The sequence below is a fragment of the Geotrypetes seraphini genome, chromosome 7 (assembly GCF_902459505.1).
Source record: "Geotrypetes seraphini chromosome 7, aGeoSer1.1, whole genome shotgun sequence".
In the NCBI taxonomy this organism is placed as follows: domain Eukaryota; kingdom Metazoa; phylum Chordata; class Amphibia; order Gymnophiona; family Dermophiidae; genus Geotrypetes; species Geotrypetes seraphini.
In genome coordinates this window covers 129,344,397-129,364,377 of record NC_047090.1, presented here as the reverse complement: position 1 = coordinate 129,364,377, position 19,981 = coordinate 129,344,397, and the positions used below count along the sequence as shown (strand labels likewise).

General features: G+C 42.3%; 1 protein-coding gene across 3 annotated transcripts in view; it reads right to left on the bottom strand.

The window, feature by feature from the left end:
• FANCM (FA complementation group M) overlaps positions 1-19,981 on the bottom strand; it is a 137,024-nt gene that overhangs the window by 2,147 nt on the left and 114,896 nt on the right. For all 3 annotated transcript variants that reach the window (XM_033951616.1, XM_033951615.1, XM_033951618.1), the window contains 3 exons: positions 17,659-18,219; positions 10,589-10,970; positions 2,225-2,516 (listed from right to left, as the gene is read on the bottom strand). In XM_033951616.1, coding sequence (XP_033807507.1) covers positions 2,225-2,516; positions 10,589-10,970; positions 17,659-18,219 — 1,235 coding nt within the window. The remainder of the gene's footprint in view (positions 1-2,224; positions 2,517-10,588; positions 10,971-17,658; positions 18,220-19,981) is intronic.

Sequence of the window (19,981 nt, the reverse complement as noted above, 5' to 3'; positions counted from 1 at the left end):
GTCCATCTTTATACCACATTTTTGTCCAACTTTAAGTCCAAGTCAAAAACGCCTAGAACAAGCCCTGTTGAACGTAGGAGGGGTCTGCAAGTGATGGAGTGAACACCCAGACATGGCACCTAAATAGTTGGTACCTTACAGGGCACTACTGTGAACTTCACAAAAAGGGTGCCATGTCTTCATCTCACTACAGCTCCCTTATAGGGCATGGTGATCCCCCCCAAACTACCTCCAGAATCCCCTAGATCCACTTATCTACCACCCCAATGGCCCTTATGGCTGCAGGAGTCACTTATATGCTAGTAAAAAAGGGTTTTGGGGTGTATAGGGGAGTGCACATGTTTCAATATCAATGCAATGATTACAGGGGCTTATGGGCATGGGTCCACCTCTCTATGGGTCCCTAACCCACCCCTAAGACGGTTTAAGACGCCTCTGTGCAGCACGACTAGGCTTTCCTATGCCAGGCTACCAGGTGATGATGTTCTGGAGGCACAATTTTCAAGTTGTGATTAATATTTTTATAGGGGGGGGGGGGTCGGTGATCACTGGGGTAGTGTGTGGGGGGTCTGAATTATGTGTGTGCAGTGCTTATTTGGTCACTTTAGGTGGGTTTTTATGACTTAGACCATGTTTTAAATGGTCTAAGTCACAACGTCCAAGTTCCGTCGATCCTGTGCTGTATAACTTTCAGTTATACATGCAGTACGAATAAGTCTAAGCCGGCCCACGGCCCGCCCAACTCCTGCCCTCAACACTCCTCTTGAAATGCCCCATTTAGCGATTGTCATTCAGCGGCACTATGAAGGCCTAGGTCATTTAGAAATACATCCAAAACCTGTTTTTATTATCGGCACTTGGATGTATTTTGACAATGTTCATCCAAGTGCCGACTTAGGCCAGTTTTTGGACATTTTTCCTCTTTCGATTATGAGCCCCTTAGTCTAGAAATCAGCATTTTAAGCATTAATGGTGGACAAATTTCTTTAAACTGAAAAAAACCCACAATACAAAATAAGAGAAGAGTTTTCTCAACAATGATCAATTACAGAATTTCAGCATCATTAAATTTTTCTTTTTAAAATATTTTGTAATGAAAATAAATTACATTAAATGGCAGTTCATTAATGAAGTCCTCTGTAAACTTAAACACTTTTATAAAAGCTTAGCACATGCTAAATACCAAGTTGTCCATTTTATACCTATGGGCTTCTTAGCATTTAGCACATGATAGGCTTTAATACAAGGGTCCTTTATGTGTTAAGTATATACTGTATAATATGCTGTTCATTGATTCTGCTCATATGTTGGAGAACAGTACAATGAATTTAGGAACATAGGGCTGGATTCACTAAGCCCACTGATCAAGTTCTGACCACTTAGCGACCCCTTTGCAACCCGATTTCCCTCCAACCCGATTCACTATCCTCTATCCCAATCATCCTCCGATCCGCGCATGCAAATGAGAGGGAACGGCATTCAAATGTAGGCAGGCAGTGATTCACTTAAAAAAATGAGGGACACGGACTGGGCTGACCAATCCAAAACTAAGCAACTGCTGAGGACCAGTCGCTCAGGTCTTTCTGACTGCCCTGCCTTCTGCTGCTCTGCTCTGTGCCCCGACTCGCCTGCTCTACCAGGCACAGAGGACCATCTAGATCAGGGGTCTCAAAGTCCCTACTTGAGGGCCGCAATCCATTCAGGTTTTCAGGATTTCCCCAGTGAATATGCATGAGATCTATGTGCATGCACTGCTTTCAATGCATAGTCATTGGGGAAATCCTGAAAACCCGAATGGATTGCGGCCCTCAAGGAGGGACTTTGAGATCCCTGATCTAGATGGTCTGCGCATGTGTCAGGATCACTGTAGAGCGATCCAGGCGGGCGGTTGGGGGTGTGATTCCCATCCGATTTGTGAATCAGCCCCCCCCCCCTCCGATCACAGATTGGATCGCTCACTGATCGGATCCAATCCGTGGCCTTAGTAAATCTGGGCCTTACTGTAGGATACAGAGTACACAATGCAATCTTGTTCTGAGCTGACAACAAAACTTGTGTAAAATCTGATCTTAAGCTTCACTATAATTCAAATCATTAGAAGCAGCCTATAACTTTTATCCTTATAACATTACAGCTTTCAAAGAATATATCGTTAATAAATTGTATGGCATTTTTCAGAAAGGATGTGATGAACTATTTTATTCAGTTTTAAAGTTATTCTAACCTGTTTGTCATCTGTTTTATAGAATCAAAGTGGTGGCACAGGGTTAATGCCGTCACATAGCTCACATGAGGAATACTAAGGTAAAACTGCAGGACTTCTCTTTTGTGTCCTGTCACCTCAGTAGGTACAAGGATGCCAGCATTCTTCCTGTGTTCTGTGAGCGCTAGTTCTTTCAGCAAACTTGCAGTATCCTCTTGACCAGAGCTAAAGAGTATTCGGATTCCAGCACTGATCATGGATGACAACATGCTATCGTAATACTTGGTTCTATGAAATATCCTCGAGGTATCTCCTGCATTAAGAGAAGGAAAATCATATTTTATATTTTGAAAATCAAAAATGTCCTTCCCCTCTAGAAATATTACTTTTACCAAACAGAAAATGAAAAAATGTTCTGAAATCTAGTCATATTTATCTAAGACTAAGTAGACACTGACTCTATCTCCTGATCTCATATCAAACTAATTAACTTATGATTGCTGCTGCTGTCATTAAGCGCCAGAGTCAATGTTTGTTCATGGTGACTGTAAAATAATTGTCCTGAATTGTGTTCAGTTAGGCAGCTAATCATAGAAAGTGGTCTTCCTCATTTGTGCTAACCTTGAATCTTGCCAAGCAAGATTCTCTTTTTGTATGATGTGTCTGAAGAACAAAAATCATAGTTTTGCCATTTCAGCTTCCAAAGAAAGCTTAGGTTTGATCTCCTCCAATACCAATTGATTATTTATCATATTTATATACCGTCTAAAAACTAAAAGGTTTACAGCAATGGAACATACATAAAACAGACATCACAAAATAAAACTTGAATATAATTTCCCATAGGCCTTTGCTGACATTAGTTATGCCAACTGAAAATGCTGACTGCTAGCAATAGCTATGCTGTCTATAAATGGCAAAATGTTTCCTAAGTGCTATCTTATAAATACACACATCTTACATAGCACGTATTTTACAAGTAGGCATAAATATAGGCATAGTCTGGACAGTGCAATGATGCACATTTGAGCTGCATACACATTGCCAGAATTTAGGCACATACGCCAGCTCCATGGCTGGCATTAGTGCCCCCATTAGGTGCTCAGTTATAAAATTACTCCTTTTAAGACTATGGGCTCCTTTTACTAAGGTGTGTTAGGACCTTAACATGCGGAATTGCCCCGCGTGCTATACCTTACGCCAGCATTGAGCTGGTGTTATTCTAGAAGCATACCGCACGGTTTAGCGCGTGGTAATTTTGTGCGTGCGCTAAAAACGCTAGCGCACCTTAGTAAAAGCAGCCCTATGTTCTTTGATCTTGATAAGCAGATCTTTCATATTTTCTTTACTTTTAGCCAGTAATGTAGGTATCAACAACATGACAAAGGCTGATTGTTGATGAATCTTTCACTAATTTTTACTTAACATAACTTATTTATTTTAACAGTTGGTACATACATAAAAATAACAGACATTATATATCCATTAGAGGTAGACTTCAGAGGGTAGTGGTAAACGGTACCTTCTCTGATACGACGGAGGTGATCAGCGGAGTGCCGCAGGGCTCGGTCTTGGGCCTGATCCTATTTAACATCTTCATAAGAGACTTGGCTGAGGGGCTTCGAGGTAAAATTACATTATTCGCCGATGACGCCAAACTATGCAACATAGTAGGCAACCGCACAACAGATGAAAGCACAGTGCCCGACAAAAGCTCAATGCCTGACAGTATGACGCAGGACCTACTCCTGCTGGAGCATTGGTCAAAGACTTGGCAACTAAGTTTCAATGCCAAAAAATGCAAGGTCATGCACCTTGGCGGCAAAAATCCATGCAGGACTTACACCCTAAATGGTGAGATCCTAGCAAGGACTGTAGCAGAACGTGACTTGGGGATGATCATTAGCGAAGACATGAAGACTGCCAATCAAGTGGAGAAAGCTTCATCCAGGGCTAGACAAATCATGGGCTGTATCTGTAGAAGTTTCATCAGCCGTAAGCCCAAGGTCATAATGCCGTTGTACAGATCCGTAGTGAGACCCCATCTGGAATACTGTGTACAATTCTGGAGGCCGCATTATCAAAAAGATGTGTGGAGAGTTGAGTCATTTCAGCGAATGGCCACCAGGATTGTCTCAGGTCTCAAGGATCTCCCGTATGAGGAACGACTGGGTAAGTTGTAGCTGTAGTCACTCGAGGAACGCAGAGAGAGGGGAGACATGATCGAGACGTTCAAATATGTCACGGGCTGTATCGAGATGGAAGAGGATCTCTTTTTCCTTAAAGGACCCACGGCAACAAGAGGGCATCTGTTGAAAATCAGGGGTGGGAAATTTCATGGCGACACCAGAAAATATTTATTCACCGAAAGGGTGGTTGATCGCTGGAATAATCTTCCACAACAGGTAATTGAGGCCAGCAGCGTGCCAGATTTTAAGAAAAGATGGGATTGATATGTGGGATCTCTTCATGGAGGTAATTAGGGGGTGGGCCATTAGTGTGGGCAGACTAGATGGGCCGTGGCCCTTTTCTGCCGTCATGTTCTATGTTTCTATGTTTCATTTATTCATTATCAAGTAAAAATACTTATTAAAGAATCATCAGCTTATATCCAAATCACTGGTTTCAAAACGATCAAGTAAGTAAAGCTCTCACAAATAGACTTGAAGTTAGGATTACAACAGACAAAAACCCTATAAATAACAATCTATTTTACCACTAAGCATATGATATAGGTCGACCAAAACTGTTTGTTTTTTTGTTTTAACTGAAACTGCTACCGAAACTGATTGTTGGAATTGTCCAGGTTTCACTGTGTTTGGATAGGTAGAAGTGATATTTCATCCTGTGGCTTTCTTCAGGGTATGCTGCGAGATCTGCAATTTATCTTTATATACGGTATGGTGGGTCCTCAAACCTGATTGGCTGGAGCTTAATGTGATTGAGGCAGAAAAGTCTGTTGGTCACAACTAAATTTTGGAAGAACAGAAGTCAGAATTTATAGTTGCGATAGACTTCACCAAAATTCAAATTTGTTTTTCTTACCAAAATTGAAATTTGTGACCAATGGATCCTTCCTGCTTTAATCATATCAAGCCCTAGCCAATCAGATTTGAAGACCCACTATACATAAAGATAAATGCAGAATCTCACAGCACATCCTGAAGAAAGTCATAGGATGATGTCTGAAACGTTGTTTCTACCTACCCAAATGTGGAGAGACCTGGAAAATTGCAACAATCATGAAGCCCCAGTCACAGAAGCCTAAGAGAACATGCTATTGAAACTAATCACTAGCAGCTAAACCAAAACAGCTGCCAAAATTTATCTCCTGGTTTCAGCGAAAGCTGAAACCAAAACTGAAAACTAAAGTTTGGTTGTGTGAATGTGAACCAATGAAGAACACTGGATTCCCACAACTTGTAGTTAGGGAGAGTGTGGCACAGTGGTTAAAGCTACAGCCTCAGCACCCTGAGCTTGTGGGTTCAAACCCACACTGCTCCGTGTGACCCTGGGCAAGTCACTTAATCCCTCCATTGCCCCAGGTACATTAGGTAGATTATGAACCTGCTGGGTCAAACACTTGAATAAATTCATGTAAACCGTTCTGAGCTCCCTTGGGAGAACGGTATAGAAAATTGAATAAATAAACTCAGAGGAGACTATTACCCTCCAATCCTAGGAACTGTAACAGAGGCTGACAATTGGGAGAGCCATTTAAACAAGGACTTCTTAACAAGTCTAGCATGTTTAGATTCTCAAGTTAATATAGTTAAATATCATCTAAGACAGAAACTTTGTGAGAACGTGAAAAAAAAAAAAATGATTACCAGCTTTTTATGTTATCCAGATTGTGCACAAGTAACGAGAAAAAGTGTTTCCCATTTTGTATTTAGTTATAAAACTGATTAAGGACTAGTAAGATGCAGATTTTTACTAAAATATGGTAAAGGAGTCCAGATGCTGGCTTACACTGTAGACATTAAGGTAGCCTGATGCACAATACAGGATAAAAAAGCACATTGAAGTTACTGAATATGAGGACTATATTCTCTGAAAAAGTTTCAAGTTTTATTATTTTTAATATACCGACCATCGACAAGTATCTAGCTAGTTTACAGTGCTAAAATAAAATAAAAGATTAAAATAATACTTATAGAAGGGGGGGAGAGTGACATTAAAATATATTTTACATAGACAAACATGAACGTGGGGGTAAAAGGGAAAGGGAGATTGATAATTACATTGTTTAAAAAAAAAAAGGAATATGAGTTATAAAAAAAAGGGAGGGGGTGGGGATGTAACATTAGGGATGGGGTCGCTTCTTAAAAGCGGTTGGTAAACTGTTATGAATGAAAAGTTTAGAAGCTGTGGAATGCATCTTGAAATAAGAATGTTTTTAGTTTAGTCTTGAATTTGTCAAGAAGAGTTTCATAGCGGAGTTGAGATGGCAAGGCATTCCATAAAGTTGGAGCAACTACAGAGAAGTTAGTTTTCTTGGAATAATAAAATTCTTTGATGGAGGGGACAAACAATAAGTTCTGATCTGCTGATCTGAGAGTCCGGGAAGGGCAGAGAGGGATAAATGAGTTTATCCAGAAAAGGTGGAAGGCGCGAGAGTTTAATTTTAATGACTAGCATTAGCGTTTTATAAGTGATACGGTGTGTGACAGGTAGCCAGTGGGCTTCTTTCAAAAGAGGAGTAACATGATCATATTTCCCTATCTTATGAATAAGTTTGATTGCCGTATTTTGGATGAGCGGTAGGCACTGTAATTCTTTTTGGGGGATTTCATTAGATAAAGAATTACAGTAATCAAGATGAGAGATGACCAATGAGTGAACTTTAGTATCTTTAGGAAAGAACTAAAAACCACATTGTTTAAGAAATTTATAACCTAACCAGACTTCTCCCCTAAAATCGGAGCCTCATCCCATCCCAAGGAGTCCGTCTACCCTCTTCTGCCAAAATTTCTATCTTTAATTGTTACCAGTTTTTCCCACTGGTGCCCGTCCTTCGTTCAAATGTACCAACTTAACAACTTACTTCTCATCAACATCTTATGTTATCTTTTTCACCTTCGCAGCCTTGCACCTTTGTAACTCAAAGCGAAATCTCCTTTCTCTTCTCCTACTTATACTCTGAATATCGTCGACTGTATAATGCTACTCATTGTGAAACCATGTAATACACAGCCCTGTAACTCTCCTGTTACTATCACTAGATGTTCAATGCTATACTCTGTAATTCGCTGTCTGTACAGTTTCTCTTCATTGTAAACCGCCTAGAAGTCGCAAGATTGTTGGCGGTATATAAGAATAAAGTTATTATTATTAAGTTTATTGTAATATCATTTCCCTACTAACACTATAAACCTGACCAGTATTTGTGCTTGAAAACAATCACTGCAAGTTCCAAATCTAGCTTCTGCATGCCACAAGTTTGCTTGAAACGCTTTATCTTCATCATACCTAACAGAGCCTGGAAATTCTTTAATATCATCCAAGACCATAACATAATAATTTAAATAATGAAAGACCATCTCTAAGCAAAATGAACCTCTGCACACATGGACCTCAGATAATGAAAACTGAAACTAAAAGCCCCAGTGCTTTTACAATAGCTGACTTTACACCACATTTGAAGTGACAGCTGATATCTCCACAAAGAGGCTAATTCTTAAAGAACTTATCCCAAATTTATGGATTTAAATTCCTGCTAAACTTTTTTTTATCAAACACATTGATTTGGAGCACTATTTACCATATATAACTATCGCATTACTCTTGCCCTGAATATACCCCTCTAATTAGGGTTACCAGACATTTCCCCAGACATGTACTCCTTTTCGAGGACATGTCGGGGATCCGGATGGCTTTTCAAAACCCGGCACTTTGTCCGGGTTTAGAAAAGCTTCCAGCTAGCAGCGACGTTGGGACGGCATCTGCACATGGGCGGATGCAACATGGTGACATCACGTGCGAGCATGCGACATTATCGCGTTACACAAGCACATGCACAGATGCCCTCCCAACAAGTGACCAGGTTGAATGGGCGGTGCTGGGGGGCGGAACAGGGCATGACGGGGCGGGCCTGGGTGCAGGGCCATGGGTCCAGATTTTCGTTCCCGAGTAACCCTACCTATAATGCCAGGAATTGTTAAGATAGGCCTGAGGGAAGCAGATAACTCCTTTTTGGAGGGGAAGGGGAGGGAGTAAATATAAACAAAGAACACATTTTCAGCTTCCACTGAAAATACACAGTTTTGACCAAAACCATGACTGTTGCCTTTTGGCTGAAACAGGATTTGGAGCCAGTTTCAGCACCGAAATTCGGTCAGCCTCTAGCATGTGAACAGATTTGCTTCATTCGAGTAAAGCACTATAAGGTCTATGTACTAAAGTGCACTAAGGTTTTTCACCTAATATGTGCTAACACAAAAGTTAAGGAAGTTTAGGTGACAAACATCCGAGGTAACTGTTAGGGTATTCCAAATATTTTTGGGAGGGTGTTGCACTGCTATTAATGCAGAGCAAAATTTGCTATTGCATGTTAACATAATAGGTAACAAGAAAAGCAGTTGGCAACATATTAGCAACTAATGTGCAGTAACAACCACTGTATTAACTGCTCTTCCCACTTCCCATCCCCCACCCCAAAATGGCAATTTTCATGTTGGCCGTTTAACATAGCAATTAGGGTGCACTAACAATTATGTTTGGGACATCATGTTTGGGAAGATCGAAGGAACCAGGCGAAGAGGGCGACCTGCAATCAGATGGCTGGACACACTGAAAGCAATCATGGGGATGATGCTGGAGGACCTTTCCGAACTAGAACAAAACCGATTTCTTTTTAGATCCACAATTCATCAAGTCACTACACAGCTTAATAATAAAAAAAAGGTCCTCAAATATAACAATATAATAATGGCCAGTGTGTGTTGCCATTCACTGCTGAATATGTTTGTATTCTTATCTAATCTAATCAGAATTTCAGAATCACATTTATCAAGTACAGGTTCAAGGCAATTTATAAGCTAAGAGGCCCATGCAGTAGTATGGGAAAATAGAGTTACATCCTATTAATGAGGAAGGTTACATCGTTGCAGGTGGCTATCCAGTAGGTGTAGGACAGATTCACCATTAAGAGGGCCAAGGGATGAGGAGTTACAATCATAGAAGGTGGTTATACACACAGTTACAGGGAGGAGATAATTACGGGTACACAACTGAATTAAGGAGCATGCGAAACAGAACAAATGAGGAGGACGGGTTTTACTTCTATTCCTTCATTTTATTTCTATTTCTTAATGTTCCAAGTTGCAAAAATGGCAACTATACTACCTTATCTAGGGTTATCATATAGCTCCAGAAAAAGGAGGATGGATTGAGGCATCCAGGTTTTACTTCTATTCCTTTCAATGGAAGTAAAACCCAGATGTCTCATCAGTCCTCCTTACTTCCATCGCTTTGACATTCCACAATTCTTGGCTTGGAGGGTAGGTAGAGCTGCCGAGTTGAAAAGAATTTAAAAAGTTGTCAGTCTTTTCCTGAAGGTGAGGTAGTTTGACTCTGTTCTTAAAGATGTTGGAAGGTCATTCCAGGTTCATGTGGCTGCATAAGTGAAGAGGGTGATGAATATTTGTTTGGCTGGCTGGCGAGTGTTGTTGATTCGGGGTGATGTGAAGAAGGAGATGGAGAACAGGTGGATTATCTGTTCTGGTGATTCAGTGTTAAGTGTGCAGTGCACAATGTAGAAAAGTTTTGAATTAAAATTTGAGTGTTTATGGGCAGCCAGTGAAGTGTGCTATAGCAAGCAGAGATTGGGCCATGTTTTTTTGAGCTGAAGATTAATCTGTATTGTAGTGCTCTGAATCATTTGGAGCTTGTACATTTGAGAGGAGGTTATGCCAGCATAGTGAATTGCAATAGTCTAGTTGTGTAAGGACTAGCATTTGGACCAGTATTGTAAAGTGATTGTTGTAAGGTTTGATCAGTCTCAGTTGCTTTAAACTATAGAAAGTTGTTTTTTTTTCCCAAAGGTTGGAAATTTGAGGTTCGTAAGAAAGTGTGAAGTCTAGCAGGATTCCAAGCACTTTCCTTGCAGTGTGTACCTAAGTTGCATGCCCTCTTCTTTGGATCTCAATATAAGCAATTTTCACACATTCACATATAGGCAATTTTCACACATTCACTAATAACAGTTAAATGACATTTGATTTTCTTTTTAAATGTTGGTAAGGGCTAAGATTAATCAGAAATAATTCCTGCTTTTCCATGTTCCCATTAGGTTTTTAAAACACTAATGGAGCTTTGTCATTCCAGGAAACTTTAAAGTGCTGGTTACTATAGCAAATGTAAGTCACATTACCAAATACCAACCTGCTTTAACTTTGTCCTTTTCCACTACCACACAAATCCTTTCAAACATGCTTTGCAAATGCTGAATCCGCTCAGTAAGTTTATTTCTGTTTGTGCTATTTGCAAATTCCAACTGTGATCGTCTTTCCACTGCCAGCCGATTGCTCACAATATAATCACAATCTCCAAGCGAACAGACCTCCACCTTAACTGCATGTTTTGTCTTCAGCAAGGAAATTACTTCAGGCCCAGAAGAAACCTCTCGGGTATTAACTAGGATGCAGAGTGGGAGTTGTTTCTCTTTAAGACAAACCTTTGAACCTGTCTGAACAAAGGTTTGCTCACTCAAGTTAGAAAAGCATGCAGAAGAGTCCGCAGAAAGGTTCCTTGCACAATCTTCCATCTGCGTGGGAATTTGAAAAACAAAGTTTAATACTTTCACTATATCACACAATATACAATCTTTAAAATCTTGCTCCTAACATGAGGCCTTCCACTACAAAACTATATTATAATTCTCAGATTACTGTATTTTTTTTTTCTTTAAATCAAACATAATCCAGCAAAATAATTCAAACAAAGTGGCATCTGCCTGTGAATAAAAAGTCACTGAACTGATAAAGAGCAGCTTTAAAGCAGGGCTGCCCAAGTCCGGTCCTTGAGATCTACTGGTTAGCCAGGTTTTCAGGATATCCACGATGAATATGCATCAGAGAGATTTGCCTGCACTGCCTTCTTGGTATGCAAATCTCTCTCGTGCATATTCATTGTGGATATCCTGAAAACCTGGCTAACCAGTAGATCTCAAGGACCGGAATTGGGCAGCCCTGCTTTAAAGGTTCCTTTCTGAAATGCCTGGCATTTTTAGCTCAATTTTGCATCAAAATAAATGCAAAACAAACAAACAAAATTCTGAGTTTTAATCTGTGAGTACTGAATGATAAGTCAGAGCCCAGAAAAAAATGAATGATCTAACATGTACCTCCTTGTCCATGCCCACTCAGACACAGTTAGCTCATTTTTTTACTTTAAATGGTACTTATTTATTTATTTATTTAAAAATATTTTAAATACCATCTAAAACTAAACGGTTGACAGCAGGATTTACCATTGCAAAGAAGTTAGAATTAAACAATGCCTTATTGCTGCTTGGCTATCTTTAACACAGTTCTGGAAGAAGCAGGCTCTGTGCTTGAAAGCCCTTAGAAAGTGAGAAATATTGTGGGTCCCTCTTGCTTCTTTGGGCTCTTGATATGTTTGTATTCCGCATACATGATGGTTTATAACCTTCCATCATGGGGTACTTTTTTGTTTACTACTTGGGCTGGGCTGGTATGGGAGTGGATTATTTATTGGAAGAACTTGAAAAAGTCAGGGTTTTTTTGTTCTGTATTTTGCTTGCGTGGAGTGTTACTTGCTTTGTCTTGTAGGCTTTGTAGTTCCCTTTGTTGTCTTACTGATTTGCTATTTTTTGTAGAACTTTTGCTTCTTTTTATAATGCTCTTTATAAATAAAAGACCTTGTTGAATTAAAATAAAGAAAATGTATGAAATTAGTCAAAATAAAAAAGTATTTTTCCTTCTTTTTATTTTATTTCTATTTATTAACGTTCAAAGTTGCAAAAATGGCAACTATACTACCTAATCTAGGGTTACCATATAGCTCGAGAAAAAGGAGGATGGATTGAGACATCCAGGTTTTACTTCTATTCCTTTCAATGGAAATAAAACCCAGATGTCTCATCTGTCCTCCTTACTGCCATTGTTTTCAATGGAAGCAAAACCTGGATGTCTTAAGCAGCCCTCCTTTTTCTGGAGCCATATGGTAACCCTAACATTATCCATGAGTCAAAGTATACCTGATAAATCCTGCTGGCTACAGAAAACTGCTATAGGTAAGCAACAATGCTATTTCCACTCACAAGTAGGAGTGAGTTAGGCACACAAGTGGGTAACTTCCAAGCTCAGAACTGTTCTTATCATAAAATTGTCCATTGTTCAGGAGTAGCCCAATTGTCAAACAAATGTGAGCACTAATAGCATTACACAAAGAGGTGAAGTGGTGAAAGGCAGGGGGACTGGGATGCACAGACATGGCTGGTTTTGTGCTTTAGATTTTGAACCAGCAGTTCAGGAGAAGCTGGTGGACATCCTCTGCCAAGGTGATAATATTTTTGGAGATAAGGTAGAAGAGGTCACCAACATCATCAAGAGGAGAACTGATATCATCAAGTTCTCTCAGCACTCTCCTGCTGTCTCTTCTTCTAGGAGGTATTTGGACATTGGGCAAAGGAAACTCTATTACTTTCAAAGGTGTATGGGCCCTTCTCCCTCCCACCCTTCCCTGTCCATGGCAGTAGAGGGTTCAAAAGTCCCAACCATCTCCCCAGTCAAAACAAGACGAGCTTTTGAGTGGCTCCAGGAGAGCATACCAGAAATACTAATTACTAAGTATTGTAGATTACTGTAACAGCCTATACCTATCATGCCCAAACTACATGATAAAACAATTACAGACAGTTCAGAACACAGCCCTCAGAATCATCTACTCACTCGGCAAATATGACCACATCACCAAAGCATACCTAGACTCACACTGGCTACCAATAAAAGCAAGATCCCAGTTCAAATTCTATTGTCTACTATACAAAGTAATACATGGAACAGCCCCCAGCTACCTAAATAACAGACTACACCGTAACCTCTCACACAGACTAAGGAGAACTCAGAGCCTATTCACTCACCCCCCTCTCAAAGGAACACGACGAAAGAAACTATACGACAGCCTTTTAGCGACACAGGCAGCAAAGATCGATACTACCATCACCAATCTACTGACCAAATCTACAGACATTAAAGTATTCCGAAAAGAAATCAAAACTCATCTCTTCAAAAAACACTTCCCATCATCATAACCTCACAAAAGTATTAGAAAATGTTCTCACGACCACCTCCATCACCACCCCAAGCAATACCCTGAATCCGAACAGTATTATCTCTATTCGTCTAAACAACCTATCACTATCTACTACCTGCTATCAATTTCTCCTGGAAAAGTCCAGACTAACAATTGTAACTGGACACACTCTTGATTACATGTACTGCAATGCTACTGGAAATGTCCAGTCCTCTAACTTGTAATCCGCTTAGAACCGCAAGGCACAAGCGGAATAGAAATCACTAATGTAATGTAATGTAATGACCTGCTGGTGGGAGGGAGACTGAATTCTTTCCAAGAAAGGTGGCCTCTTGTAACATCAGACTGGTGGGTTCTTCATGCAATGTACACTCTCCATCGGTAGATACTCCCTCCAAATCCGGTAAATAAAATAAATTTCCCAAAGTTTCAAAACTGATCTCTCCATACTGGAAGCTACTTGCAAAGGAACTCTTTCTCCTTTTACAGGCCAATGCAGTCAAGCCCATTGCACCAGGGCAAAACAGGAAAAGATTTTACTCCACTTATTTACTGGTCCCCAAGAAAAAAAGGAAGATTTCATCCCATCCTAGTCCAAACTGCTCTGAATAAATATCTGTCAAAGGAAAAGTTCAGGATGGTTTTCCTGGCCACCTTAATCCCCATAATTTAGGAAAATGAGTGGCTATGCTCTCTGGACAAAGGATACTTATACTCATATCCAAATACATCCCAGCCAGAGGAAGTACCGTATTTTCACACATATAACGCGCGCGTTATACGCGTTTTTACCTACCGCGCATACCCCTCGCGCGTTATACGCGTGAGCGCGGTATACAAAAGTTTTTCTACATAGTTCCCACCCCGCCCGACGCCCGATTCACCCCCCCCATCAGGACCGCTCGCACCCCCACCCCGAACGACCGCTCGCACGCGCTCCCACCCGCACCCGCATCCACGATCGGAGCAAGAGGGAGCCCAAGCCCTCTTGCCCGGCCGACTCCCCAACTCCCCGACAATATCGGGCCAGGAGGGAGCCCAAACCCTCCTGGCCACGGCGACCCCCTACCCCCACCCCGCACTACATTACGGGCAGGAGGGATCCCAGGCCCTCCTGCCCTCGACGCAAACCCCCCTCCCTCCAACGACCGCCCCCCCCCAAGAACCTCCGACCGCCCCCCTAGCCGACCCGCGACCCCCCTGGCCGACCCCCACGACACCCCCACCCCCCCTTCCCCGTACCTTTGGAAGTTGGCCGGACAGACGGGAGCCAAACCCGCCTGTCCGGCAGGCAGCCAATGAACAGAATGAGGCCGGATTGGCCCATCCGTCCCAAAGCTCCGCCTACTGGTGGGGCCTAAGGCGCGTGGGCCAATCAGAATAGGCCCTGGAGCCTTAGGTCCCACCTGGGGGCGCGGCCTGAGGCACATGGGCCCAACCCGACCATGTGCCTCAGGCCGCGCCCCCAGGTGGGACCTAAGGCTCCAGGGCCTATTCTGATTGGCCCACGCGCCTTAGGCCCCACCAGTAGGCGGAGCTTTGGGACGGATGGGCCAATCCGGCCTCATTCCGTCGTTGGCTGCCTGCCGGACAGGCGGGTTTGGCTCCCGTCTGTCCGGCCAACTTCCAAAGGTACGGGGAAGGGGGGTGGGGGTGTCGTGGGGGTCGGCCAGGGGGGTCGCGGGTCGGCTGGGGGGGCGGTCGGAGGTTCTTGGGGGGGGGCGGTCGTTGGAGGGAGGGGGGTTTGCGTCGAGGGCAGGAGGGCCTGGGATCCCTCCTGCCCGTAATGTAGTGCGGGGTGGGGGTAGGGGGTCGCCGTGGCCAGGAGGGTTTGGGCTCCCTCCTGGCCCGATATTGTCGGGGAGTTGGGGAGTCGGCCGGGCAAAAGGGCTTGGGCTCCCTCTTGCTCCGATCGTGGATGCGGGTGGGAGCGCGTGCGAGCGATCGTTCGGGGTGGGGGTGCGAGCGGTCCTGCGAGGGGGGGTGGTGAATCGAACGTCGGGGGGGGGGCATCAGGTTTTCAGGGTGGGGACAGGACTTCAAGGGGGAGAGGAGAGTCGGGGCGGGCGAAAGGAGAGTTGGGCAGCATGCGCGGTATACGTGTGTGCGCGGTATATAAAAATTTCTGTACATAAAGTTGTGTTTTTCGCACGCTATACCCGTGTGCGCGTTTTACACGGGTGCGCGTTATCTATGTGAAAATACGGTACTTTTAAGTCAGATTTCAAGTAGAGAGACACCATTACCAGTACCATGTCCAGTGTTTTGTCAGCTCCCAGAGTTTTTACAAAATGTACAGTACTACAGTAGTTCCAGCATCACTAAGCAGACTGGGAGTGCATGTTTCCTTATCTGATTAGCTGGGTAAAGAGCACATCAAAGAATGGTGCTCTAGAATTAATGCACAAATCTACACTGGTGTTGGAGCTACTTGGAGGGTGGAAGAGGAGTTCGAGAGAGGCGCTGCCTCCTGCAGGTGAATCCGGGAGTTGTCTTTTTGGTCTGCTAGGGGCAAGTTCAGTTTCTGCTGAAACCAAATGGACAATTTCAGTTCAGTTTTGGCAGAAACCAAAGATCTTGGTTGCTGTTGAGATCTAAAACCTATCTCTGTATAGCCTTTAGTTGTTCACTTTGTGAAAAATTTACTTTTGCAGAAACCCCAGTCTTGAAATCTATTTTGGCATGGTGTGTCCTGAGGACTGAGTTAGTTTAATAAAAAAAGGGTCATCTATCACCTACAAATTGTTTCTTGACTCTTTATCTCTATATATCTAAGTAGATAACTCACCAATTAAAAGGGAAGGGCTTATTTCCAAGACCTGTTAAGTCCATATTGCAATGGATTTAGGTTTTGGAAATAAGCCTTTCAATTATTTCATCAGAGAACAAAAATGTATAGTTTTTTGTTAAGTATATGATCTGGCACACACAAAAAATTTAGAAGCTATATAACGGATTTGAGAAATAACAATTATCAGAGATAGAGAATGACACGGTGACTGTTACCCCGCCGAAATGGTGGTGGGGGGAGTGCTCACTGCGGGTATGGGGACAAGGCCATTCACTGCCCCATGGAATGGTGAATGGCCTTGTCCCCGCAGTTAAGGGAGGGAACACACGCGGTCACCAATCGCGCGTGGCCCCCCTCCCTCCTTCCTACCCACCCAAATGTATCTATCTCCCTCCCTCTCCCTTACCTTTGGGGCACGTTTTAAGTTTTAGTAACTTGTTCAATGCTGCCGGAGCCTGCTTGCAGTCGCATGCATCTGTGGGTGGAAGCTTCTCCTCTGACGCAACATCCGGCGGCGAGAGGGAAGGCTGGTAGAGGAAAGGAACAGATGCTGAAGGGAAATGGGGAAGACAGAGCGGGGAGAAGACGTTGAAGGGAAATGGAGAACAAAGAGTGGGGAGAAGACGCTGAAAGGGAAAAAGACAGAGATGCCAGACTATGGGGGAAGCGGAGGGAAGAAGATGGGTGCCAGACCAATGGGGGGGGGTGAAGGGAGAGGCACAGTAACAGAGCAAATGGAAGATGCAGAGAGAAGACAGTGGATAGAAGGAATTGAATGAGAAGATGAGGAAAGCAGAAACCAGACAACAAAGGTAGAAAAAAAATTATTTTTCTTTTTTTTGCTTTAGGATAAAGTAATATATTAGTTGTGTTGATAAAAATTTATAAACAAAGCCCTGACAGCTGAACATCTCTTTTTCTAGTTCAGCAGCCAGAACTTTTATTTATAAGGAAGGAATAAGCTAAATATTGCAGTACTGAGGCTTGTATGGATGCTGCGGGGATAGTAGTCACAGGGAAGGTGGTCGCGGGAATGGGGCTTTGACAGGGCCAAATTTTTTTCCCCGTGTCATTCTCTAATCAGAGACTTATTTGCCAAGAGGTAAAAAAGCAGCACTTATTCAGTGCTTTCTTTAAAAAAAAAAAAGTCTGGATTTCAAATATATATTATTGCATACGGGTCTATATAATTAAAACCCTAAAAACACTGATCCACCAATTTTAACTGCTGAGATGCTTTGGGAGTATGTTATACAGTTAACATTAATTTTACAAACTGCTGTTCCTGTATGTCAGCAGTTCAACAACTAGATTTATCATAACTTTCTTTACTGCCAGCACTACCAATGTATATATGATTAATTTCCATTAAGGTAAAACATACCTTTGATGTAGATTGAATCTTTTTATACTTTTTAATATTAGCATTGACAACTTTTGCTCTATTTTCTGGTTTAACGTCTAGCATTTCTGAGACTGAATGTTTCAGATTATGTTGAGCCTGGTACCTATCCTTCATCACCATATGAATAGGCTCCTTTCTATTCACAATAGGAGCTCTACTATGGATAGACAGAGAATTCTGAAAGTAAGCCTCTTTTTCACATGGTCTGTCAGAAATTGTTTGAAAACTATTCATGGCTGCATCTTCTGTTTTAGCTATGACATCAGTTTCTTCTTCACTGGAATCATGAAGAACAATGATTCTAGATCCTTTCTTTCTCTTTGCTGGCATGTCATCATATCGAGTTGACTTGGTTTGCTTTAGCCGACGGCGAGTGCAATATTGTTTTTTCCCACCAATAAAACTGTCCTGATTAAGGAGGTCAAAATTGACAAGAATTTCTTCTTCACTAGACTCTTCTCTTCTCTGATAGTCATTATCTTCCTCTTCTTCCTGTACACAAAAGCTATCTTCCATGTAGCTTTCATCCTGTTCAGGAATCTGTTAAAACACAATCAAAATCTGAGAGCAAAGTTTAATTTAATTGCTGTATAATATCTATTTATGCATTATCTGTAGTATTTATGGGTTCACATATTCATAGCTTAGAACTCACAGTAGAGTAGCGATGGAAATAAAAACAAAACACATAACATATTACAAGTATATTTCTCAGTGGGCAGTTTCCCAAATAGGGAACTTTATTTTAGGGAATTTTGCCCTAATTCTGTATTAGGGCTGCCACCTCCCTAGAACTTCCCCCCCACCCAGTGACACGCCCCTCCAGAGCCACCCCCCACCTGTAGACCCCCCCAGCCCCCCTCCAACTGGTAGCCCTCTCGGCACCCCTCTCCCTGTAACATTTAAGATGAAAGTCCAGCTGGAGAGATGCTTACATCCTCCGGCCAGTATGACCACCACTCCGAAATGGCGGGCCTTGCCCTTCCCGGTGTATTCTGGGATGCACCAGGGAGGGGCCTAAGGCTCTAATTGGCCCAGATGCCTAAGCAGACAACAGCCCAATATAGAAACATATGTGAAGGAAGGGTACGGGGAAAACTCCCTGAACCACAACAGCTCTGTTCTGAAAATATAATAGAACCTAAACTGCTGTCACCCAAAGTGGTCAAGAAATACTATACTACCATAAATATCATATACCACTTGATATAGGAGCTGCACCCTACATATATCTCATTAGTCTTCAGGAAAGGCCTCAGAATCGGAGCCTACACGTAGTCCTATCATGGACTGAACAATCAACGTAGTATTATAGCTCCTTGCTCCAGTCAAAGGCCAAAAACCCAAATCCTATAACTTAATTTTTTTGAAATTTAAACTTTTTTTTTTTTTTAATATAAATTTTATCCAGTGCAACTTAGATTTTAATAAACTTATTACTAGCTATTCAGAATGCATAACTCCTTTGGTTAAAAAAGCGGTTGTCAGTTAGTTACTTATCTTGGAAACATTTTCCGTTGTTATTTTATCATTCATTCAGCTTGTATATAGCTTGTGTAGTGCCTGTGCCTGCCAACGCGGCCAGCATTTCATAGACTTGCTTATAGATCCACTGCTTCAGGGCCAGTAGCAAAAAACTTCAAGGCATAATTGAATTCACGATTTGAGAAAGTTTGGCAGTCGTGAATTCAATTATGCCTTGAAGTTTTTTAACAGAACAGACTCCACAGGCTCTCGAACCAATATGCCTTGCTTGATTTAGGGGGCAAGGCTTACTGCTGAGGCTCCTCTAAAAAAAATGTGGGGAGGTGGAGGAAGTGGGGGGAGGGACCCCGCTCGAGACCCGCCGGGTTTGACACCCCCGAGGTCGGACGGACCCACAAACAGGGCCCGCCCAAGCTCTGTCCGGCCAAAAACAGGGACTAGAAACCCCCTAAACAAATTCCAACAGCCCTTCCAAGGGAGATGGGTACAGATCACTCAACACCTGCTGGAGACTGAAAGAAGACTGATGTAAATAGAGAAGGGAGTATATTATATACTGTCCCACAGTTTTGTTTTCAGTCTCCACCTGCTGGTCATGATTGGATATATACCCATTCGTAAAGATTAACCTCTACTGGTCTGGAGAGTGCTAAAGAATGAGATATATGTAGGGTGCAGCTCCTATATCAACTGAAAATATAATAAACATGTTAAACATTGCCACTAAACAATCAAAATAGCAAAACAAATCAAGCCAAACAAAAACATTTATAGAGCTTAAATACCCCAGTGTGTTATAGCAATAAACGATTCTTCA